This window comes from Pelophylax lessonae (genome assembly GCF_965119305.1).
Source record: "Pelophylax lessonae genome assembly, chromosome: 3".
Classification (NCBI taxonomy): Eukaryota; Metazoa; Chordata; class Amphibia; order Anura; family Ranidae; genus Pelophylax; species Pelophylax lessonae.
In genome coordinates this window covers 42,190,308-42,209,942 of record NC_138770.1, presented here as the reverse complement: position 1 = coordinate 42,209,942, position 19,635 = coordinate 42,190,308, and the positions used below count along the sequence as shown (strand labels likewise).

General features: G+C 45.6%; 3 protein-coding genes across 4 annotated transcripts in view; all 3 read right to left on the bottom strand.

The window, feature by feature from the left end:
• The window catches only part of LOC309550683 (uncharacterized protein), a 3,164,715-nt gene that overhangs the window by 1,666,449 nt on the left and 1,478,631 nt on the right, over positions 1–19,635 (bottom strand). The gene's annotated exons all lie outside the window — the stretch shown is intronic.
• Positions 1–19,635, bottom strand: part of LOC309550743 (uncharacterized protein) — an 88,310-nt gene that overhangs the window by 64,117 nt on the left and 4,558 nt on the right. The window lies entirely within an intron of this gene.
• LOC309550041 (uncharacterized protein) lies at positions 18,518–19,558 on the bottom strand (the record flags this gene model as incomplete). The annotated part of the gene is made up of 2 exons (XM_082250509.1): positions 18,518–19,291; positions 19,505–19,558. 2 exons carry the CDS (start codon positions 19,556–19,558, stop codon positions 18,518–18,520), a joined length of 828 nt encoding a protein of 275 aa, XP_082106635.1.

The window sequence follows — 19,635 nt, the reverse complement described above, 5'->3', positions numbered from 1 at the left end:
ATACACAATCCTATACCTGCAGTTGATCCATTATATATGGAAGATCTGCTTCCAAAAAGGCTGGATGTGGTCACACTCCCACCATATATGATTGTAAGTGCCTCTCGCCCTGTGGCAGAGCCAACATGAATTCGATGAGTTAGGAAATATTGTGCAACTGGGTCTCGGTACCATCTAGATAATACTTTGAAATTTTTCTCCTGGGTATAAGAGGATACGGAGGATTTATGTGTAAACATGAACGCTGTATGCCATTTCTCAGGAGATATCTCCATCTCCAGTTCCCTTTCCCACACCTTGGTATATACAGTATAGGCAATGGGCCATGAGTGTGAGACATGATCTCTTTATAGATTGTGGATAACGTATGACGAGCAACCCTCGGAAGTATACACAGTCTCTCAAACATGGTCAAGGAACTATGTGCTTGTCCTGAAGCATGTATGTAAAGTGGTACAGTACTTTGTTAGACTCATATTGGTGAGCCAGTCAATGGGAACTAATTGTGAGGACGTATGAGACTGAAAGAGGCCAGAGGTAGGGTGCACCAATTTACGTGCAGTAGCCAAGAAGTCCTGTCATATGAGGCATAGATCGGAGTATGTTTACTATCTGGTAACACTGGGTTATCAAAAAGAGGGGTTAAGGGGCTGAGCTCCGTGGACAGAGAAAAAGAGTCTCAGCATGGGTACCATACCTGTAGAGCCACGTGAGTCAACGGCGATAGCGAGGACATAGATCTGTAGGAGGCGGCATGTCCCCATAAGAGGGCTTGTAGACCCACTGGGGACATATCCTATTCTATAGCTATAGTGGCCTTCATAAAAGGTTGTGGAAACCATTCAAGGATCAGGAGAAAAGAACCGAAGCGCAGTACATTTCGAAATCAGGTAGTCCTGTGCCCCCAGAGGATTTGTAAGTGCACAGGAGTTAAAGTTTTAGTGGAGACGGTGTTGTTGCTACAAAAAACGGATCGCCAGGGAGCGAAACGTGCGAAAAAATGCAGCTGGGATGGCACTAGGTATTGCCTGTAATAAGTACAGCAATTTGGGTAGAATGTCCATCTTTAATGAATTTATACAACCAAATCAGTGGATCTTCAAATAGTGCCAGGATTCTAGTGATCTTCTTATCTTTGTTAATAAGGGGCTATAATTGAGGGAGTAAAGGTTGTGTACATATGTAAGATTCTGGTACCTCTGGTACCCTTATTTTCCACTTTTCTTTCAAATATGCGTCCCACCTTTCTAATTAGGTGGTACGCATACACCTTTAAGACGGATGACGTCATCGCCGAGCGCCGCAGAGCGGCTATTTCAACCGCCGGCGTTCTCTCTCACATCGTTCGTTCAACCTGCCGTGTGTCCACATGCTTACAAGCTTACCTTGCTACCGGAACCTCCAGCTATTCCCTTCTACTTGGAAACAGACCGGAACCTCGCTACCGATCCCTGTATCTCGCTACTGGATCACTCCCTTACTACTGGACCCTGCCACTACTAACTTTACTAGTGATAAATACCCCACAGGGGAATCCTCCATAACCTTACTTACACTATCTACCTCTGCACATAAGGACTGTTACTATCTATGCATACTAATTCTATCATCTGCACTGTTACATAGATTGCTAGCTCTTGAGTCTACTACCATCTATCCTTGCACTGGGTTAGTCTATCCTGTAATTGTCATCTGCTGTCCTTACCACCTGTTACCATACTCGATTACTAACCTATCTGCATTCTACCTAATAACATCTAATACTCTCCTGAACATTTCTATCAAGTGCTTGCCATCTCTGTCACTGTTCACACCTGTCCCTTCAGCACATCATCTTCATACTGTTATATACATCCTATCCCTCCAGGAACATCTTATTGAGTGTGTATATCTGTATGCTGAAGCTGACAAGCCCACAGTGATGAGTCTGGAGAGTTGGATCTGTTTATTCAACACATCTCTACATGACTACTGAGTGGAGATTCTGCAGCTGCAAATCGAGCCTACTACAAAAACGCAGGAGAGTTACAACATAGTGTGGGATTTCAGTGCCTAAATATTTAATGGAGTGGGTTTGCCAATTAAATGGGAAGTTACTTTGAAGGGTGTCCAGGACTTGTTTAGGGAGGGAAATATTCAGGGCTTCAGTTTTGGTGATATTCAGATTGAAGTTGCTAAAGGTGCCGAATATGTCAAGTTCCTGCAAAATGGATGTGATGCTAATGTGAGATTGGGTGACGTAGAGCAACAAATCTTCAGCGTAAAGGGATAGATTGTGGTGAGCAGAAGATGTGGTGATTCCATGTATGGAGGGATATTGTCTAACAGCTTTTTCTAGATGTTCAATCACTACTGCAAAAAAACAAGGGGGAGAGGGGGCAGCCCTGCCTTGTGCCATTAGCTATGGAGAAGGTGCCAGATTTCGTCCCGTTGGCAAGGACCACAGTCGAAGGAGAGGAATACAATGACATTATTTTGGTGAGCAATTTTGGGCCTAAACCGATATGTTGCAACAAGAACCAGAGAAAGGACCGATCGACCCTATCAAATGCCTTCTCAGCATCACAAGCCAGAAGGCAAGTGGGGATAAGATGTTGGTGGGCATAGGATATAAGGTGTAGGGTCTTAGTCGTATTGTCTCTTGCTTCTCAGCCAGAGACGAAACCGACCTGGACTCCATTATGGCAGGTAGCGAAGTGGCTATGCGGTTCGCAAGTATCTTATAATTTAAGGACAAAGTTTAACAAAGAGATGGGTCTATAAAATAGAGGGGTCTTTCCTTAGTTTGGGTATTCCTGCGATTTGTGCTAAAAGCATTGAGATATGGAGGTAGTCGTCTATGGCTTTGAAGGCTTTCGCCATAATTAGGGCTAGTAAGGGTGCAAATGTTTTATAAAGGCGGGGGGTGAAACCATCAGGGCCAGGGCTCTTCCCATTTTGAAGACCCTTGATTGTCTGCAAGAAATCCACTTCTTTGAGTGGGGATTCTAAGTCCTCCACTTCACTTTCAGGTATGGTAGGTAGGGCCATTTCTTGAATATAGGTAGCTCTTACCTCTCGATTGGGTGTGTTGATAGAGCTTGGGAGGAGACAGAAGGTTATAAAGTGTAGAATAAAAACAGCTGAACTCTGAGACTATCTCCGAACTCTGGTTTGTTTCAGATGTAGGAAAGGTGTCTACCACATTTGTTGGCCTGCATGTAATGTATATGTCTCATTCTATCTCTTGCAGTAAGGGACCGATCAGCAAATAGACGAAGCAGGTCACGACTTGCGTTCGAGATGCATGTTAATACTGTGGAATCTAGTGTTCGTTGTGGGTGGCTTCTACAGATAAAATGAGAGTGAGCAGACGGTAGATATCAGCTGTGCGTTCTTGTTTCAATCTAGAACCGTGCTGTATGAACACTCTGTGGACAACACATTTCAACGCTTCCCATTGTATCATGGGATGTGACTGGTCACTTATGTGATTGTGGACAAAGTCCCTAATGGTCTGAGAGACAGAGCTTGTGCAAGCTACATCAAACAAAAGATTATCATTTAGCCTTCCTGCCTATTCTTTAGAGGTTCTAGGAAAGCAACCAAGCGATAAGTGTACTGGTGCGTGATCGGACCATAACCGTAAGCCAGTCAAAGTTGTTGGATCAGAGTCCAAGAGGGATTGAGATATAAATATGTAGTTGATCCTGCTATATAAGTTATGGGCTGCAGAGAAAAAGGTGTAGCCTCGTTCCATAGGGTGAAGCACTCGCCGTACGTCTACCAAGTTCAATTGTGTGAGAAGGGAATGTATTTTAGTTACAGTGGATGGAGTAAAGGATGACTTACCCACTGAGGAGTCCACTCTAGGGATCAACGGCACATTGAGATCGCCCCGGAAGATCAAGTTAGTGGTACTGAAGGACACTATTCGGGCTGCCACAAACGAGAGAAAATGCAGCTGTTCCTGTTTGGGAGAGTAAACGTTAGTCACAGTAAAGATTGTGTGCATATATTTTAGCTTTAAAAATATGTAACGACCTGAAGGGTCAATATAGGAATCCAGCACTTTGGGGGTGAAGGAGAAGTGAAAGGCAATTGACACTCCTTTGGATCTGGCTCTCGGGTTGGTGCTATGAAACCATTTGTTAAAATATTTGTGGGGTATAGAGGGGACAGTGTCTATGAGTTTCCTGCAATAATAAGATCTGAGTCTTAGACTTATGAAAGTGGTATAAAGTTTGTCTCCTTTTTTCAGGAGTGTTAAACCCCTTACAATTTAGGGAGGCTATTCTTAATTCTAAGGAGGACACCATACTGAATGGGGCAGAGATATGCAAGCCAGAGCAATCATAGTCACACCGTGAAGAGGCGTAGGTTGAGCAGAGAAGAAGGGCCATAGAAGGAAAGGGAAAGTGAAAAGAAACAAAGAAAAGAAAAAAGACGAGGGAGTGCATAGTCCTGTTAGTAAATACAAATGATTTGTAAGCTGGGCCAGACCCGGAGAACGTATAACAAGGATAAAAATCCTAGGTCGGCACAATGAGGGAGCGGGTCAGTGACAATATAACATAGCTGTGGACGTAGTTGTGTGTTTCTCGACAATATAACATAGTCGCTGGTATCGCCCAGCAGAATTCAAAGAGGAAAAAAATAAAATTGAGAGCAACCTTTTCCATTATTGCCTTGGATAGGGGGATTTCGGAAGCTCCTCTAGCAAAACTATGTTAAACATATAACCAAGAGCCAAAAATAGCTCTGTATACTCTAAGGTGGGAAACATGGAAGGTGCACAGTGCCCCTCACCCCAACCTTTAGAAAAAGGAAAAATCTCTTCCCCTCCTTTGGGAAAAAGAAAAAAACATATATTATATCATATAGGACAGTCCACAGCAGAGGCACCTGCGGACCAAGATGACCAAACGTCCAATCCACCGGCACCTCCCCGACAGACAGTGAAGAGAAGGCCGAGACCACCAGCGAACCATAGACAGCATAATAACAAAGGTAACTTAGTGATCGTAGCGCCACACTGGAACAGGAAGATGACAGGCATCAAAAGGAACCGATGGTTCTAAGGTGGGTCCAGGAACAGTGGAATGAGTTCTCGCTGGGGATATGGAAGCATTAGAGCTTGAATGTTTCTGTTTGGAATGCTTCTTCCAGCCTGAAGTGAGAGGGAGACCGGGTGTTGCAGGTTTCAGAGGCCAAGTTAGCCAGGTCACCAAGGGTATGAAAGGTTGCTGATTTACCGTCGTGGAATGCAGAGAGATGGAATGGAAAGCCCTAGCGGTATTTGACTCATTTGGCTTGCAATGCCTCTGTCACAGGTCTGAGAGCCCTACCCATCACCAAGGTTTGCTTGGAAAGATCAGCTAGCAACATAACTGGTACGTCATTAAACAAGATAGTGTCCTATGAGCGAGCAGCCTGCATGATATCAGATTTATTTTGAAAAAGTGGATTCTATAAAGGACATCATGTGGATAAACTGGATTAGGGTTGCGAGGGCAAAGGGCCTTATGGATGTGGTCCAGCTAAATAGGAGAATCCTTTAGCATTTGCAAAAGCTGGTTAAAGATAGACGTGGCCACGGCAGCCAGATTTTCAGGCACCACTTTTTCAAGGAGGCCGCATATTGTTTTCTTGATCATCCAGGTTGTAATATAAATGCTGTATTTGTATAGTGTGGTCTTGATGAATTGTATCATTATCATTTAGCTTTGCAATAGACTCTTCCAGTACTTGCTCTACCTCCTCAACTATGTGGCCCAAGTCTTTATGAAGGTCTAAAAGCTCCTGCTTATATGTACGTTTTAACCTGGTAACATAGGCCTCTATGTCATGGTGTGTAGGTAAGGCCTTGATGTAAGATTCCATGTCCCAGCCTCCCCGGGAACCTTGTCTGGGGTCTGGAAATCCTGTGGAATGGGTCAGCGCCATCTTGGGAGCTTCTCATGCTCGGGCCCGAGCGGGCGAAAAACGTCCAATTTCTCCCTCTTTGTGGATGCTGGGAGCTTGGCAACCCTCACTGCAGCTGCAGCGGCCCATCAGTGTCGGTGTGGCGGTGTTAGTGTGGTGGTAAAGCCGGTGGTTGTGATGGTCAGATCGGGATCTATAGAGATCAGCGTCCTATCACACCATGCGCCAAGCCACGTCCGTGATTGGTCACCTTAAAGCGGAGTTCCAGCCTGGGTGAAAAAAAATTAAAAAGTTCAGCAGCTAAAAATACTGTAGCTGCTGACTTTTACTATAAGGACACTTACCTGTCCTGGGAGCCTGCGATGTCGGCACCCGAAGCCAACTCGCCCATCAGCTCCAGGTGCAGGCACCGGCATCCTTACTAGGGGAAATAGGAAGCGAATTCTTGTGTCTTTACAGCCTGTTTCCTACTGCGCATGTTCAGTGTACAGGGGTCAGTAAGATGTAAGGCAGTGTACAGCGGTCAGTAGGATGTAGGGCAGTGTACAGAGGTATGTAGGATGTAGGGCAGTTTACAGCAGTCAGTAGGATGTAGGGCAGTGTACAGAGGTATGTAGGATGTAGGGCAGTGTACAGAGGTCAGTGGGATGTAGAGCAGTGTACAGAGGTCAGTAGGATGTGAAGCAGTGTACAGAGGTCGATAAGATATAGCTCAGTGTACAGAGTTCAGTAGGATGTAGTTCAGTGCACAGAGGTCTGTAGGATGTAGGGCAGTGTACAGAAGTCAGTAGTATGTAGGGCAGTGTACAGAGGTCAGTTTGATGAAACCGGTCCATGGTGTGCTTGTTTGCTTCTGACGGTATACTGCTTCCTCCAATCTGAACATAGATATCAGATATTCTAGCCACCCTACATACAAGACTAGCCGTGAATAGCTTGTATAAGATCTGGACCTGTTTATTGAACAAACTCACACAGAATATATATCACACCAGGAGGACATCCCCCTCCTGATCATATTACCCTAACAATAGGAACATTATTAACCTGAGCTAATTAACTAGCCATTTGGACAGAAACAATAGGTGAATGGGATTCCACACCTAGACAATGCTTTGATTAATAAGGATCTCACTACAGGGCAGACTGCCGGCATCAGGCTAATAAAGTGCAATACGCATTATTATAAGTGAAAACACATCCCAAGAGTAGACAATAGGTGGGTAATTTAACAATAAACAATGGGACAGACATGCTTAGCAGAAAAAACCCAACACTTCAATATACAGACAATAGCAGGAGACCACCAGTAACAGACTGTCCGTCTCCTACATTGAGGAACATGGAACAGAAGCCAATGTGACCAGCTCATTCAATGAACATGTATAGTTTTGGAATCAAACAAGCCAGGGATAGTCTTCATATGATTCTTGAGAGATATTGTTGATAACTATTACTGACCCATTTGAAGTAATCCAAACCACATTCTCAGTGTCCAATAAGTAGTTGTCCATTATTTTCTCGGTCACCCTGTGCCCCTAATAGACAAAGGGTGACTTACACATTAGAGGGACCTGGGCAGCTGAGACAGGGATTTCCCAACCTCCCCAAGGGAAGCTGGGTTCCACGAGTCCCCCACCCAAAGTAGCTCCCGCCACATCTCTCCCCTTTCGGATGGAGACTAACACAGAAGGAGACCCCAGATGGGTTGACTTTGAAGTTAGTCCGTAGTTCCAGCCCCCCAATGCCTGTATCCACACCATATCAGAAACAAATTGTCTCAAATAGAGCATTACTTACCCGGCCAACCTCTGCCTCTCTTGTAGAACATACCCGCCGCTGGGGAGAAGCGTGGACTGGCCCTTCTCCCTGCAGTACTTTCTGCCACTGGAGAGAAGACAGGGTGGCTGGGTTCACTTCATGCTGTTGGGGATATGGGCCAACTGCCCAGCATCCCTGGGGTATACAGGTGAAGACTGTAGTCCCACCCGCTTTCACTTGTCCCCCAGTGAGGTCACGTGCTTCCTCTGCGCTGCGCTCTATGCTGTGGCCCACACGCATATCCGGAACAACTAGGTACTAGCCGGCTGTACCTTCTTGTGCTGACCGTGGTCTCTGCATTTGGAATGGCGTGTTGGATGTTTTCACTCGTAAGAGGATGCTTCACCATACTCATATTCATACTTCATATTATGTGAGCTGTCTCTGTTATCCCTTTGAATTAAACCTATTACACTTAGAGGCGCTTTTCTATTTTTGTTCACCATTTCTCCAGAGTTGGCTTTCACGCCTGAGAAGAGCTATCCTTTGCCCTAAGTGTCTCCTGGTTATTACCCGTCACCACCGAGATATATATCCAGTGGCCATATAGTGATTTCCACAGCGACTTTTATCCCCATGGACTGAACTATATCTACTAGCTAAGTTTTACATGAGTTTTCATGGCTTAGCCTGAGTGCCTGTTATCCATGCTTTAAATACAGAGGTCAGTAGGATGTAGAGCAGTGTACAGAAGTCAGTAGTAAGTAGGGCATTGTACAGAGGTCAGTAGTGTGTAGGGCAAATTAACAGGTCAGTTCACCTCCATTAAAATACTACAATGACAAGGAGACCAAATTTGAGAGGCAGAATTGCTGCACAGGGAGGGGGAGAGCAGTTACCGCAGGACGTAACGGTGGTAGGGCTGCACAAACTAGAGGCAGGTACATCTGCTGACCAATACAGTCACAAAATACACAGGAGGCTGATGACTGATTGAATAAGTGACCAATCATCCCAAAACCTTTCAAAATCGTCTTGGGGTCTAATGGTTCAAATCACAATGTCAAGCAAAAGGACAGCTGGCAACTCTGTAAATATTACATATCTGGTCAGAGGCCGAGGTGTTGAGAGGGCTTCCTTTGTGGCTGTGCAAGGCACCCCTGAAGGTGGAAACAGGGAGTGCTGTGCCCAAAGAAACAGGGGTCGCCAGCTGCAATGGGCTCAAGTGATGGGGTGACTACTATATAGTGACTGGACAAGCAGGCTGTACTCCAAGGCAGGATTCCTTGAAAGTAGGTAGCCGAAGGGAGAGTCAGAAGCAAGGTCAAGGTCAGGCCAAGTAGTCAAACACCGATCATCAGGAAGTAGAGGAATCCGAAGGAGTAAGCCAGGGGTCATACACAGGAACAGCAGACTGGAGCAGAGTAGGTGAAGCAAGCCGGAGGTCAGAGCCAGGAGTAGAGACAAGACAGGTCAAGGTAAGCCGGGTCGGTAACGGGTAATCCAATAGCAAAGGAACAGGAACACGCAGGAAAGCTAAAGATCATCCAGCAACCAATGGCTGGAGCTGGCTGTTTTAAATAGGCCGCTGGGCGCCAACAATCCATTACGCATTGTGTGCGCAATGATGCAGGTGCATGCGCACTGGCGCATGAATCTTCGCTGCCGTGAATGCCCGTCTGCGCATGTGCGGTAGCGTTGGCGAATTTCTATGCGCCATTGCGCTATTCTGCTGGGCGTTGGTAACTGAGCCAGTTTGTCTGTGGACTGTTCTCTGACAGTATATCTTCCAATTCTTTATTGTCACACCTCAGTGACTAAAATAGACAAGGTGGCTAACGCGTTTCAGGTGATGAGCCTTGGTCACAGCACAGACAACATATGAAAAAACATTTATATATATACATATGCACACACATGCACACATAATAGGAGACTCCACCCCCACACCAATCAATTAGTAATTTAATCAAGTGCTGTGCTGACCAAAAAGATTCAACAGTTGTTACAAGTTGTAGGAGGGAAGTAGTCTCCAATGTGTGTTAGTTAAAACAGATGACAGCCATAATGGAAGAAAATATATAGTACAATAAAATACATGAAACATACACATACACAGGTCATGTAGTAATTCACTTAAGGAAAAGATCCACATCATAATGAGGATTCCTTGTTTGGAGGTTAAATATCCACCACACCTCCCGGGATAAGAGTTTGCGGTGGATATCACCACCTCGGGAGGACAAACCAACCTGTTCTAGTCCTCGAATGGTAAAGGAAGTCATATTTCCATGGTGCACATACTGTATTTAAAAAGTGTTTAGATACATTAGACAAATTCTTATCATTACTGTATGAGGCTCCGTGGAAATATTCACTTATTCTGGTCCTCAAGGGTCTGGATGTACATCCCACAAATTGTTTGCGACAAGAAATACATTCCACAGCATAGATAACGTTGCTCACGCCACAATGAAAATATTCCCTAACTGAGAATTCTTTCCCAGTTGCACATGAGACAATAGTTCGGTGCGGTTTGGAATGCCTGACACGTATTTGTACCACAAATATACGAGCCAAAAGTTTTCAACCAAGTTTTTTGTGAATGTTTAGATTCATATAGACCAGGGGACAGTATATTGCCCAATGTCTTGGCACGTCTGCTGGAAAGTCTGCAGCCTGTTTAAATCAAACCTGTCCAGATAGACTTCTATGGACAAAAACCGTATGGTGATGTTTCATGATATTTTAACCACTTAATGACCAAGCCTATTCTGACACTTCTTTCCTACATGTAAATATCTGTATTTTTTTTTGCTAGGGAATTACTCACAACCCCCAAACATTATCTATATATATATATATATATATATATATATATATATACAGCTGAGCAGCTTACAAGTGCGCATGCTCACAGCTCCGGAGGGTAGGGAATTTTCACGGGGTAGTGTTTTGTAACGTTACACCGCATCAGCTGTTGCCGCAGGTACATGAAATCATCTCCGCTGCAACATGAAAATATTCTCCGCTCCTACCCCTGTGACTTCCCTGATCTCGGCTACTAAATGTAAAAGCGGCGGGTGTATGAAAATATAAATCACGGAGATCTCGGCTTTGTGATTTATATTTTCATAGACCCACCGCCGCTTTTACATTTTGGAGCCGAGATCAGGGAAGTGACAGGGGTAGGAGCGGAGATGATTTCATGTTGCAGTGGAGATGTTTTAATTTACCCACGGCAACAGCTGATGCGGTGTAACGTTAAAAAACCCTACCCCGTGAGAATTCCCTACCCTCCGGAGCTGTGAGCATGCGCAGTGGTAAGCTGCTCAGCTGTTCCATGACGTAGGTGCACCGGAAGTGACGAGGGTAGGGAATTTTCACGGGTAGGGGTTTTTCACGGAACACTGGCCTTGTAAGTGGGGAAATGTTCTGACCCTGAAGGGGTTAATGTAGGTTTTCACACTATATATGTGTGTATCATCATCTGCTGGAGATAAAAGACATCACAGTGACTATGGAGGAAGAGGACGGACATGACGGGGGGGTTACTGGGTGTAAATAGAAAATAAGATATGATTACCTCCTCTGCTGCCACTTCCAGCAATGTCTTCTCTCTACTTCTTTTCGACTCACTTCTCCCCCGGAAACTTCCTATTTATACCTGACATCACTTCCTGTCTGTATTCCATAGAGACTTCATGTTTAGGTATAACTGAGATTACCACCCTGTGGAGCTCAGAGGAACTGCAGTCCCGAAAAAACATCTCATAGTGGGAACACGGCCTTGTGCTGTGTGTTTATGTACTGTATATCCTTATAGATGGGTCATCTCCACTCCCACCAAGGGGCATAGAAATATATTACTGTCTAGTCCAGCCTTTCTCAGCCAGGGTTCCTCCAAAGGTTTCTAGGGGTTCCCTGAGCAATGAACAATTTCTGTCTCTCAGTAACAACTAGTAACAGTGATTTGTAAAAGAGGGTGGGGGCAGTCTTCCCACTAATGATGTAAGAATGTCCTTCTCCCAATGACCACTGATATGAGGGGATCATTCTCCCATTGGTCACCAATGTAAAGGACCACTACACTGACCACTGATATAAGGCCCAGTTGAGAGGGAAAATGAAAACTGGTGTCTCTTCTAACTCCCCTTCTGCTGCATACACAAGATATTTTTTGGCGTCTTCGGCCTTATTCTGTGGGTGAAATGCTCTCAGGGAAATGGCGTTAATGAAGTCTGCTCACAGAATCAGAGCAAAGGTTTTCTGGGTGGGGTTCTTGATGGTAGATAAGGGAAGTGACAATTTCTTCTATAAATTTGAGAAAGGTGATGGGTCTTTATGTGGATTTGTGGGATATATATGTACCAGAAACTTTTTGTTACTAAACCTTACTTGTTACCAATCAGGGCTGATCTTTGAAATCCACCCCATGTTGAGATTAAAATCTTGGATGCATTCAGGCTTCTGAATGGGACCATGTCTTTCTTCTGGGAATTTCCACTGAGGTGTCATTGTGGATGGTGGACAGGACGTACACATCTCTCTTATCCTTCCACTTCATGGCCGACAATTCGTCGTTCCTCAGACTTGCCGATTCCCCCTTTTGTAGCCTTGTGGTCACTAAACTTTGTGGGAAGTCCTTTATGTTTGTTCCAGTGGTACCGCTGGTCAAGGTTTTCTCAAGGTGGCGGAGAAAGGGCAGACTTGTATAGAAGTTATCCAGGTAGATGTGATAACCCTTTTTGAACAGTGGAGATGCCAGGACCCAGGCAATTTTTCCACTTGTGCAGATGTAGGTTGAGCACTCAGGGCGCTGGAGCTGGGAATTTTTGCCTTCATACACGCGAAACGCATACAAATATCCCGTGGCTCTTTCATAAAGCTTGTAGAGCTTTACTCCATATCTGGCCCTTTGGCTGGCAATGTATTGCTTGATTCCCAGCTGGCCAGTGAAGTGGACAAGGGACTCATCCACACGTATGTTTTCATCAGGGACATAAAGCTCAGCAAATCTTTGGAAAAAAAAATTATTTAGTGGGCAGTCTTGGATAGTTTGTCATAGCCAAGATGAGCATGAAGAAAGAAAATGGTTGCACACCACCACGGAAGAAAAGTTATTTTATTAACATAAGTGGTACAAGATACAGCAGGGTAGGATCCTTTTCTTCATTGGATTCCGTGGTGGTGTGTAACCATTTTCTTCCTTCATGCTTCTCCTAGTGGCGAGCCGAGGTTCAGCACCTACCTTGAATTGTGGACTTTGACTAGCCTGAGCGGTGTTATATCTCTTCATTGTATAGCCAAGATGATCTCGGGGAGCTCACTGGGTATTGTCACCGAAATGAAGGAATCGCATTATCATTTCTTAGCATGACCTGGGAATTACAGCAAAAAAAAGTGGGTATGTGATGGATAGGGTGGGTGGACCAATAAGCATGTCCTTTTTTTTTTTAAGTAAACCATCAGAAAAAAATAAATTTAAAAAATCAATTTCTGAAAAAATTTTAGTGTTGGCCTGCACGCCTGGCTGTGCAGTGAAAAGGGGAATACTTGCTGATCCCAAGTTGGAAGGCAGCCATAATGGGTTTGTTCAGTGTGTCTGGGAGAGTTGTATGAGCCCTGATTCTTATGCCCTGTACACACGTTCCGATTATCGTATGACATAACTCGCTTTGGACCTGGTCTCACGATAATCTGATCGTTAGTACACAGCTTTCGACAGCCGATCACGACAGTTGGTCCAACAAAATCCGAAGGGACAAACAGGAAAACTTCTGTCGTACGACATCTTCTCGAACGATAATTGTTTCGTCAGTACAGTATTTGTACGCTAAAAGTCGATCGACAAATACCATGCATGATCAGAAACAGTAAAATAATCCGCAGGGTTCAGACGTATATACATCACTTCCGTTACGTAATGAAAAATACACTTGGTCAGTGAATCGTACGAAGAAAGTCGGATGGTTCGTACGCAGAGTTGCTTTCGATTTTAGTAACATACAACAATTGCGAAACTTTACTTGTACGATTATCATACAATAATCGGAACGTGTGTACGGGGCAGTAGGGTCTGGTGTGATTTTCCAGTGCTGGTAGTGGGTCTTTCATCCTGGGGCCTAGAGCCTTTGGTGTTTGTCGATTCACCATTGGTGTGTGTAACTGTCCGCTAATCACTTTAAATCTTTGTTCAGCACTTTCTGCCTGGGGAATGTTTTAATCAGCAGAACCACTAGACCACTCCTCCTCCTCCCTCTAGCTCTGAGGTAAAGTTTTTTGGGACTCAGATTTCACATTCAGAGCATGTCAGCAGAACCTCATGGGAAGATGATTGCTAGAGAGGATTCCTAAGGCTTAAAGTTTGCACCCCTTGGCAAGCGGAGCGATGTATGCAGTAAAAGTGCATTATATATAAAGTATATATGTTGTTAGACATAAATTGTGTCCATGCTGTTAGTTTAAAATATGCTATAGATAATCCAAAGCATTTTACATGTAGTCATGTTTCCTTAGATGTTTAATGTAATTTAGAAATGTGTGCAGACAACTGAAATCCACCTTGTAACTTCACATTTGTAATTAACCTTGTAACCCCCTTTTTGGTGATCACTGTAAACAAATGTATTGTATGTCGTTTACAGTTTTCACGGTGCTACGGTGCTCATGGTTTACGGTGCTCAAGGTGTTAAAGATATTAACGTTGGTGGTGTTCAACCCTCCTGCACACCTTGATGCAAAAGAATAAAAGTACTGCACCCGTAAGAAGCTCTCCTCTCGTTATTTACTCAATGCCAAAGGGGCCGCTACAGTGTTTATGGTACTGCTAGTGGATGCCCGAACTTCAGAGCGTCTTATCCTTTTAGGAGGGGCCCTTTCCTCCTCCGATTTGGTCACTGATCCACTACTTTCGATGGGTTTGTACACTGAATCAGAATCAGACTGTGAGAGCTCCCCCGCTGCTCTCATCCGTCATGCTGGGGGTTTGAAATGCCTCCTCACTAGTGTACATTTTTTTGGACATGGCTGGCTCTGATGCTGGGACAGGTAGACTGCTGATGGTGGCTGTGAGATGGATATACTGCTGATGGGCTGCTGTAGGATGGGTACTCTACTGATGGGCGACAGCTACATCGCTGATAGGCAGATGTACGATGTGATAGGTGCTCTTTACTGTGGGTGTTGTGCAGTACACTGTACAGTATTTCGATACTCTGATTAATTCTTAACAGTTCACTGAGCTCTCTTCTTCTCACACAGGATCTGTGTGTAAGAAAAAAGCCAGTAACAGCGAGTTACTGGTCTTTCTTTACCTTTATGATTGGATGTGATTTGACACAGCCGAGCACATGGTAAAGAGCCGCTGTCAATGGAGCAATCCTGCACAGGAGCCCCCAGGGAAAACGGCTATCCGTGGAGGCATCCGATGAGGAGGAGGAGCTAGGAGCTCCGGCAGGGGAACCACGAAGAAGAGAATCAGGGCTGCTCTGTGCAAAACCATTACACAGAGCAGTTAAGTATAGGTATGTTTGTTTATTATTTTTTTATTAAAAACAAACATTTACAACCACTTTAAAGAGAGGTAGAGATGAACCTGAACAACATGGGAAAAATCAAAAGATCACTGGGCACAGTGTCACCTCCTCACACCGGATTTAAACCTCTTATTGCCAGACTACCGTGTTGCCATCGCGTGCATTGAACAGCAATCATGGGTTTAAAGCTGAGTTCCCCCCAAAAGTGGAACTTCCACTTTAAGTGCTCCTGACCCCCTGACTTGCCACGTCTTTTTTTTTTTGTGGTGTGGGAGCGGGTACCTAGATTTATCAGGAACCCGCTCCCACTTTGGCCCCAGCAGAAGTTCTCCTCTCCCCTCCCTCCCTGCAATCTTCTGGGACACGTCACAGGTCCCAGAAGATTGCCTGGCCACTAAGGAAGTGCAGCGTGACTCGCGCATGCACAGTGCACACCAGGCTGTGAAGCCGCAAGCTGTCACGGCCGGATTGCCCACACTTGTGATACCGGCGCCGCGGGGAGAAGAGGGAGAGAAGCGAGGCTTCCCCCTGGGAGTCAGAAGATACACTTTTTATAGCTGCTTACTTAATAAACACAAAAATGTCTGGAACTCCAATATAAATCAGAGGGTGAGAACATGTGCGTCCACAGAACTTTTTCCAGGGGGGGCATCACTTTAAGGTCAGTGATGCTCCGCCCCTTTTCAACAATGTCATGAAGGAGAGGGGCTAAGTCATTGTCACATAAAGCGAAGCCATTCAAAAGTTTGAGAAACCTGATGCAAAAGCAAAGCTGACCCTCTCTGTTTTGGGTTCGTGCAGGTGGCACATGCATGCACGTGATGTCAGTATGTGCTGTGATGTCACGTGCTGTGCCTCTGTGCACGGGGCCACAAAGCTCCTCAATTTGCTTACCCCAGGCTCCCCCTCTCCTGGAATGATAGCACCGGGGCCTGGGGATGAGGACAGTGGTCCACGTGGCTGCTGATGTCAGTCACCACGCAAGCCGCGACTCGCGAGTATTTATTTTTAAAGGGGAAAAATAAGCCCCACTTTACCAGTTTTTAGAGTGCTGATCGCCGCTCACATGACCCGCTAGTTCTCTCCTCCTCCCCTGCCGACTGATGTCAGCTGGGAATCTTTGGCCCCGCCCGCTTTTTAGAGCACTGATCGCCGCTCACGTGACCCGCCAGTTCTCTCCTCCTCCCCTGCCAACTGATGTCAGCGGGGAATCTTTGGCCCCGCCCGCTTTTTAGAGCGCTGATCGCAGCTCACGTGACCCACCAGTTCTCTCCTCCTCCCCTGCCGACTGATGTCAGTGGGGAATCCTTGGCCCCACCCGCTGCAGGCAGCTGTCAGACAGTAAGAGGAGAGAACTGGTGGGTCAGGTGAGTGGCGATCAACACTCTGAAAACTGGTAAAGAACGGCTTATTTTTTTGAAAACACAGACACAGGGGCACACAGGATTATTAAACAGACCAGACCGGATAGTATAAAGTGGCTTAACAATAACTTTAAAGGGGAAGTTGAGATTCCGGGGGGGGGGGGGGGGGGGCTCTTGCCGACGCTCATGGATGAGAAGGCCACATCGCGCCTCCTTCCCACCTGTTAAACACATTAGGATTGCTTTTCAGAGAAGCAGCAATGCCTTCTGCACTTGTGAATGAGTCCTTAGTTGCATTCGGCAGCGGCACCCTTAGGGCTCGTAAGGTGTGATAATGGTAAGAGGGAGGGGAGGGGGTAAGCACAAATTGCTAATGCACCACAAAATGTACTCGTCAATGAAAGGTAACGACTTCATTTTTATTTTTCTACTGCTATCAATGGAAAACACGGTACAACACTTCATCCATGTCTTTGGTGATCTCTGATCTCCTTATTATTATTTTTTACAGGTACTTATATAGCGCCATCAGTTAAAAAACTGTATATATATATATATATATATATATATATATATATATATATTGTACATCCACATCAGTCCCTGCTCTCAAGGAGCTTACAATCTGAGGTCCCTAACTCACATTCATACATACACATACTAGGGCAGATTTAGGCAGGATCCAGTTAACCTACCAGCATGCCTTCAGAGTGTGGGAGGAAAATGGAGTACCCAGAGGAAACCCACACAGGCACAGGGAATACATGCAAACTCCAGGCAGGTAGTGTTATGGTTCGAGCCAACATCCCTAGTGCTGCCAGAGGGAAGAAGTTCTACTTAGCCACTGTGCTGCCGATGAACAGTTTCTTACATGATGAAGATCAGCCATGGAGTATATCTGAGGTGTATATCAGGGCGTGCTTCTTCCCCACATGGGAGCTGTGATGTCCAGCAACACTCATGTAGCACCCTCCTAGGTTGGTGCTAGTGAGGACATGGCTCGGTTTGGCGGGGGGTGAGTATAGCACCCTTCTAGGTAGGTGCTAGTAAGAGAGTATAGTTTTTAGCTCTGTGTGCCTATCAGAGGAGCAGCAGGGAAATCTATATTGCTTTCTGCCTACCAGAGAGCAGGATCTGTGAGTGAGGTCTGCTCAGTGTGTGATTCATTGGGTCTAGATAGTGTTTCACACTGGTCCAATAGGGAGGCATGTTGGACAGTGAGAGGAAACCTGACCAACGGGTACACAGGCTTTGATACAGTCCCAGTGATTGCTAGAGACTGGTTGTCTCGGTGCATTATGGGATACTGTATAAAAGTCAGGATCACATGTGCTGCGGGGTCTTTAGCTGGTGAGCAGAGTCCCGGAGGGAGGATGGCGACTGCCTCCTCCTCTGTAGCAGTGGCACGCGGTCACAGGCAGTTAGCCTGGGGACCAGAGGAAAGGAAATGAACCTAGAGGTCCAGAAGAACTAACTGGAGGGGTAGAGACACTGGAGACTCTCGAAAAACAGTATTGCAAGTACAGGGGATAGTGTCTATGGGCCTGACCTGAGGGGGGCCACCCCGGTGTAGGATAGTCAGAGGACAGGTATCAGCCTGTGAAGTGAAAGGGGATACTAGGCAGGTATCCCAAAGACAATCTATCCAACTTGACCAAAATTCATCTAGTGACAAGGTGAATCTGCACCCGGGCTGCATCTCCGAATAGGAGTCCTCAACCATTGTGAATAGTTCCCTTTGGAGTATCCCACTCTTCCCTTCTCCCATCCCTATTTAAAATAAAACACCAAAAACTACTACATACCCCTGGACTGATCATTGACTGAGCCAAAGAATTACATTGTGCATGCTGCAATTGTTATCGGTAACCCAGGGGGATCCCAATCTGAACAATCCAGCAGTCCTCCAAGGGACAGTGCTACATTCATATAGAAGACATTTCCGTGCACTCAAGACTCCAATACACTTCGAGGGTTGTATGGGATCCCTGATGGACAGGAAGACAGGACTTCATTACCAAGTCCCTCACTCAAGACAGGAAAGTGGCTTCTCCCCGTGTGAGATCTCTGATGCCTGTAAAGGTTAAACATCTGTGAAAAACATTTCCCGCACTCAGGACATGAAAATGGCTTTTCCCCAGTGTGAGTCCTCTGATGTTTGAGAAGTTCTGATTTTTCCAAAAAACATTTCCCGCACTCAGAACAGGAATATGCCTTCTCCCCTGTGTGCGTTCTCTGATGTCTGTAAAGACGGGACTTCCCTGAAAAACATTTCCCGCAATCAGGGCAAGAAAACGGCTTCTCCCCTGTGTGAGACCTCTGATGCGTGACAAGATCGCATTTTTGTACAAAACATTTCCCGCACTCAGAACAGGAAAATGGTTTCTCCCCTGTGTGAAATCTCTGATGTCTGTAAAAATTGTACTTTTCTTGAAAATATTTCCCGCACTCAGGACAGTAATATGGCTTCAACCTCATGTGAGATATCTGATGTCTGTAAAGGCTGGACTTCCTTGAAAAAGGTCTCCCGCACTCAGAACAGGAATACGGCTTCCCAACTGTGTGCAATCTCTGATGATTGTAAAGACTGGACTTATGTGAGAAACACTTCCCGCATTCAGTACAGGAAAACCTCTTATCTGTTGGAAGGACGGCACCGCCCCTCACAGTCTGAGGTTCCTCAGGATAAGAGGAATACGATGGTACGGCACTGTCCCTCACAATCTGAGGTTCCTCAGGATAAGAGGAATACGATGGTCTGGCACTGATCCTCACAGTCTGAGGTTCCTCAGGATAAGAGGAATACGATGGTCTGGCACTGATCCTCACAGTCTGAGGTTCCTCAGGGTAAGAGGAATACGATGGTCCGGCACTGTCCCTCACAGTCTGAGGTTCCTCAGGATAAGAGGAGTACGATGGTCCGGCACCGTCCCTCACAGTTGGAGGTTCCCCAGGATAAGAGGAATACGATGGTCCGGCACCGTCCCTCATAGTCTGATGTTCCTCAGGATAAGAGGAATACGATGGTCCGGCACCGTCCCTCACAGTCGGAGGTTCCCCAGGATAAG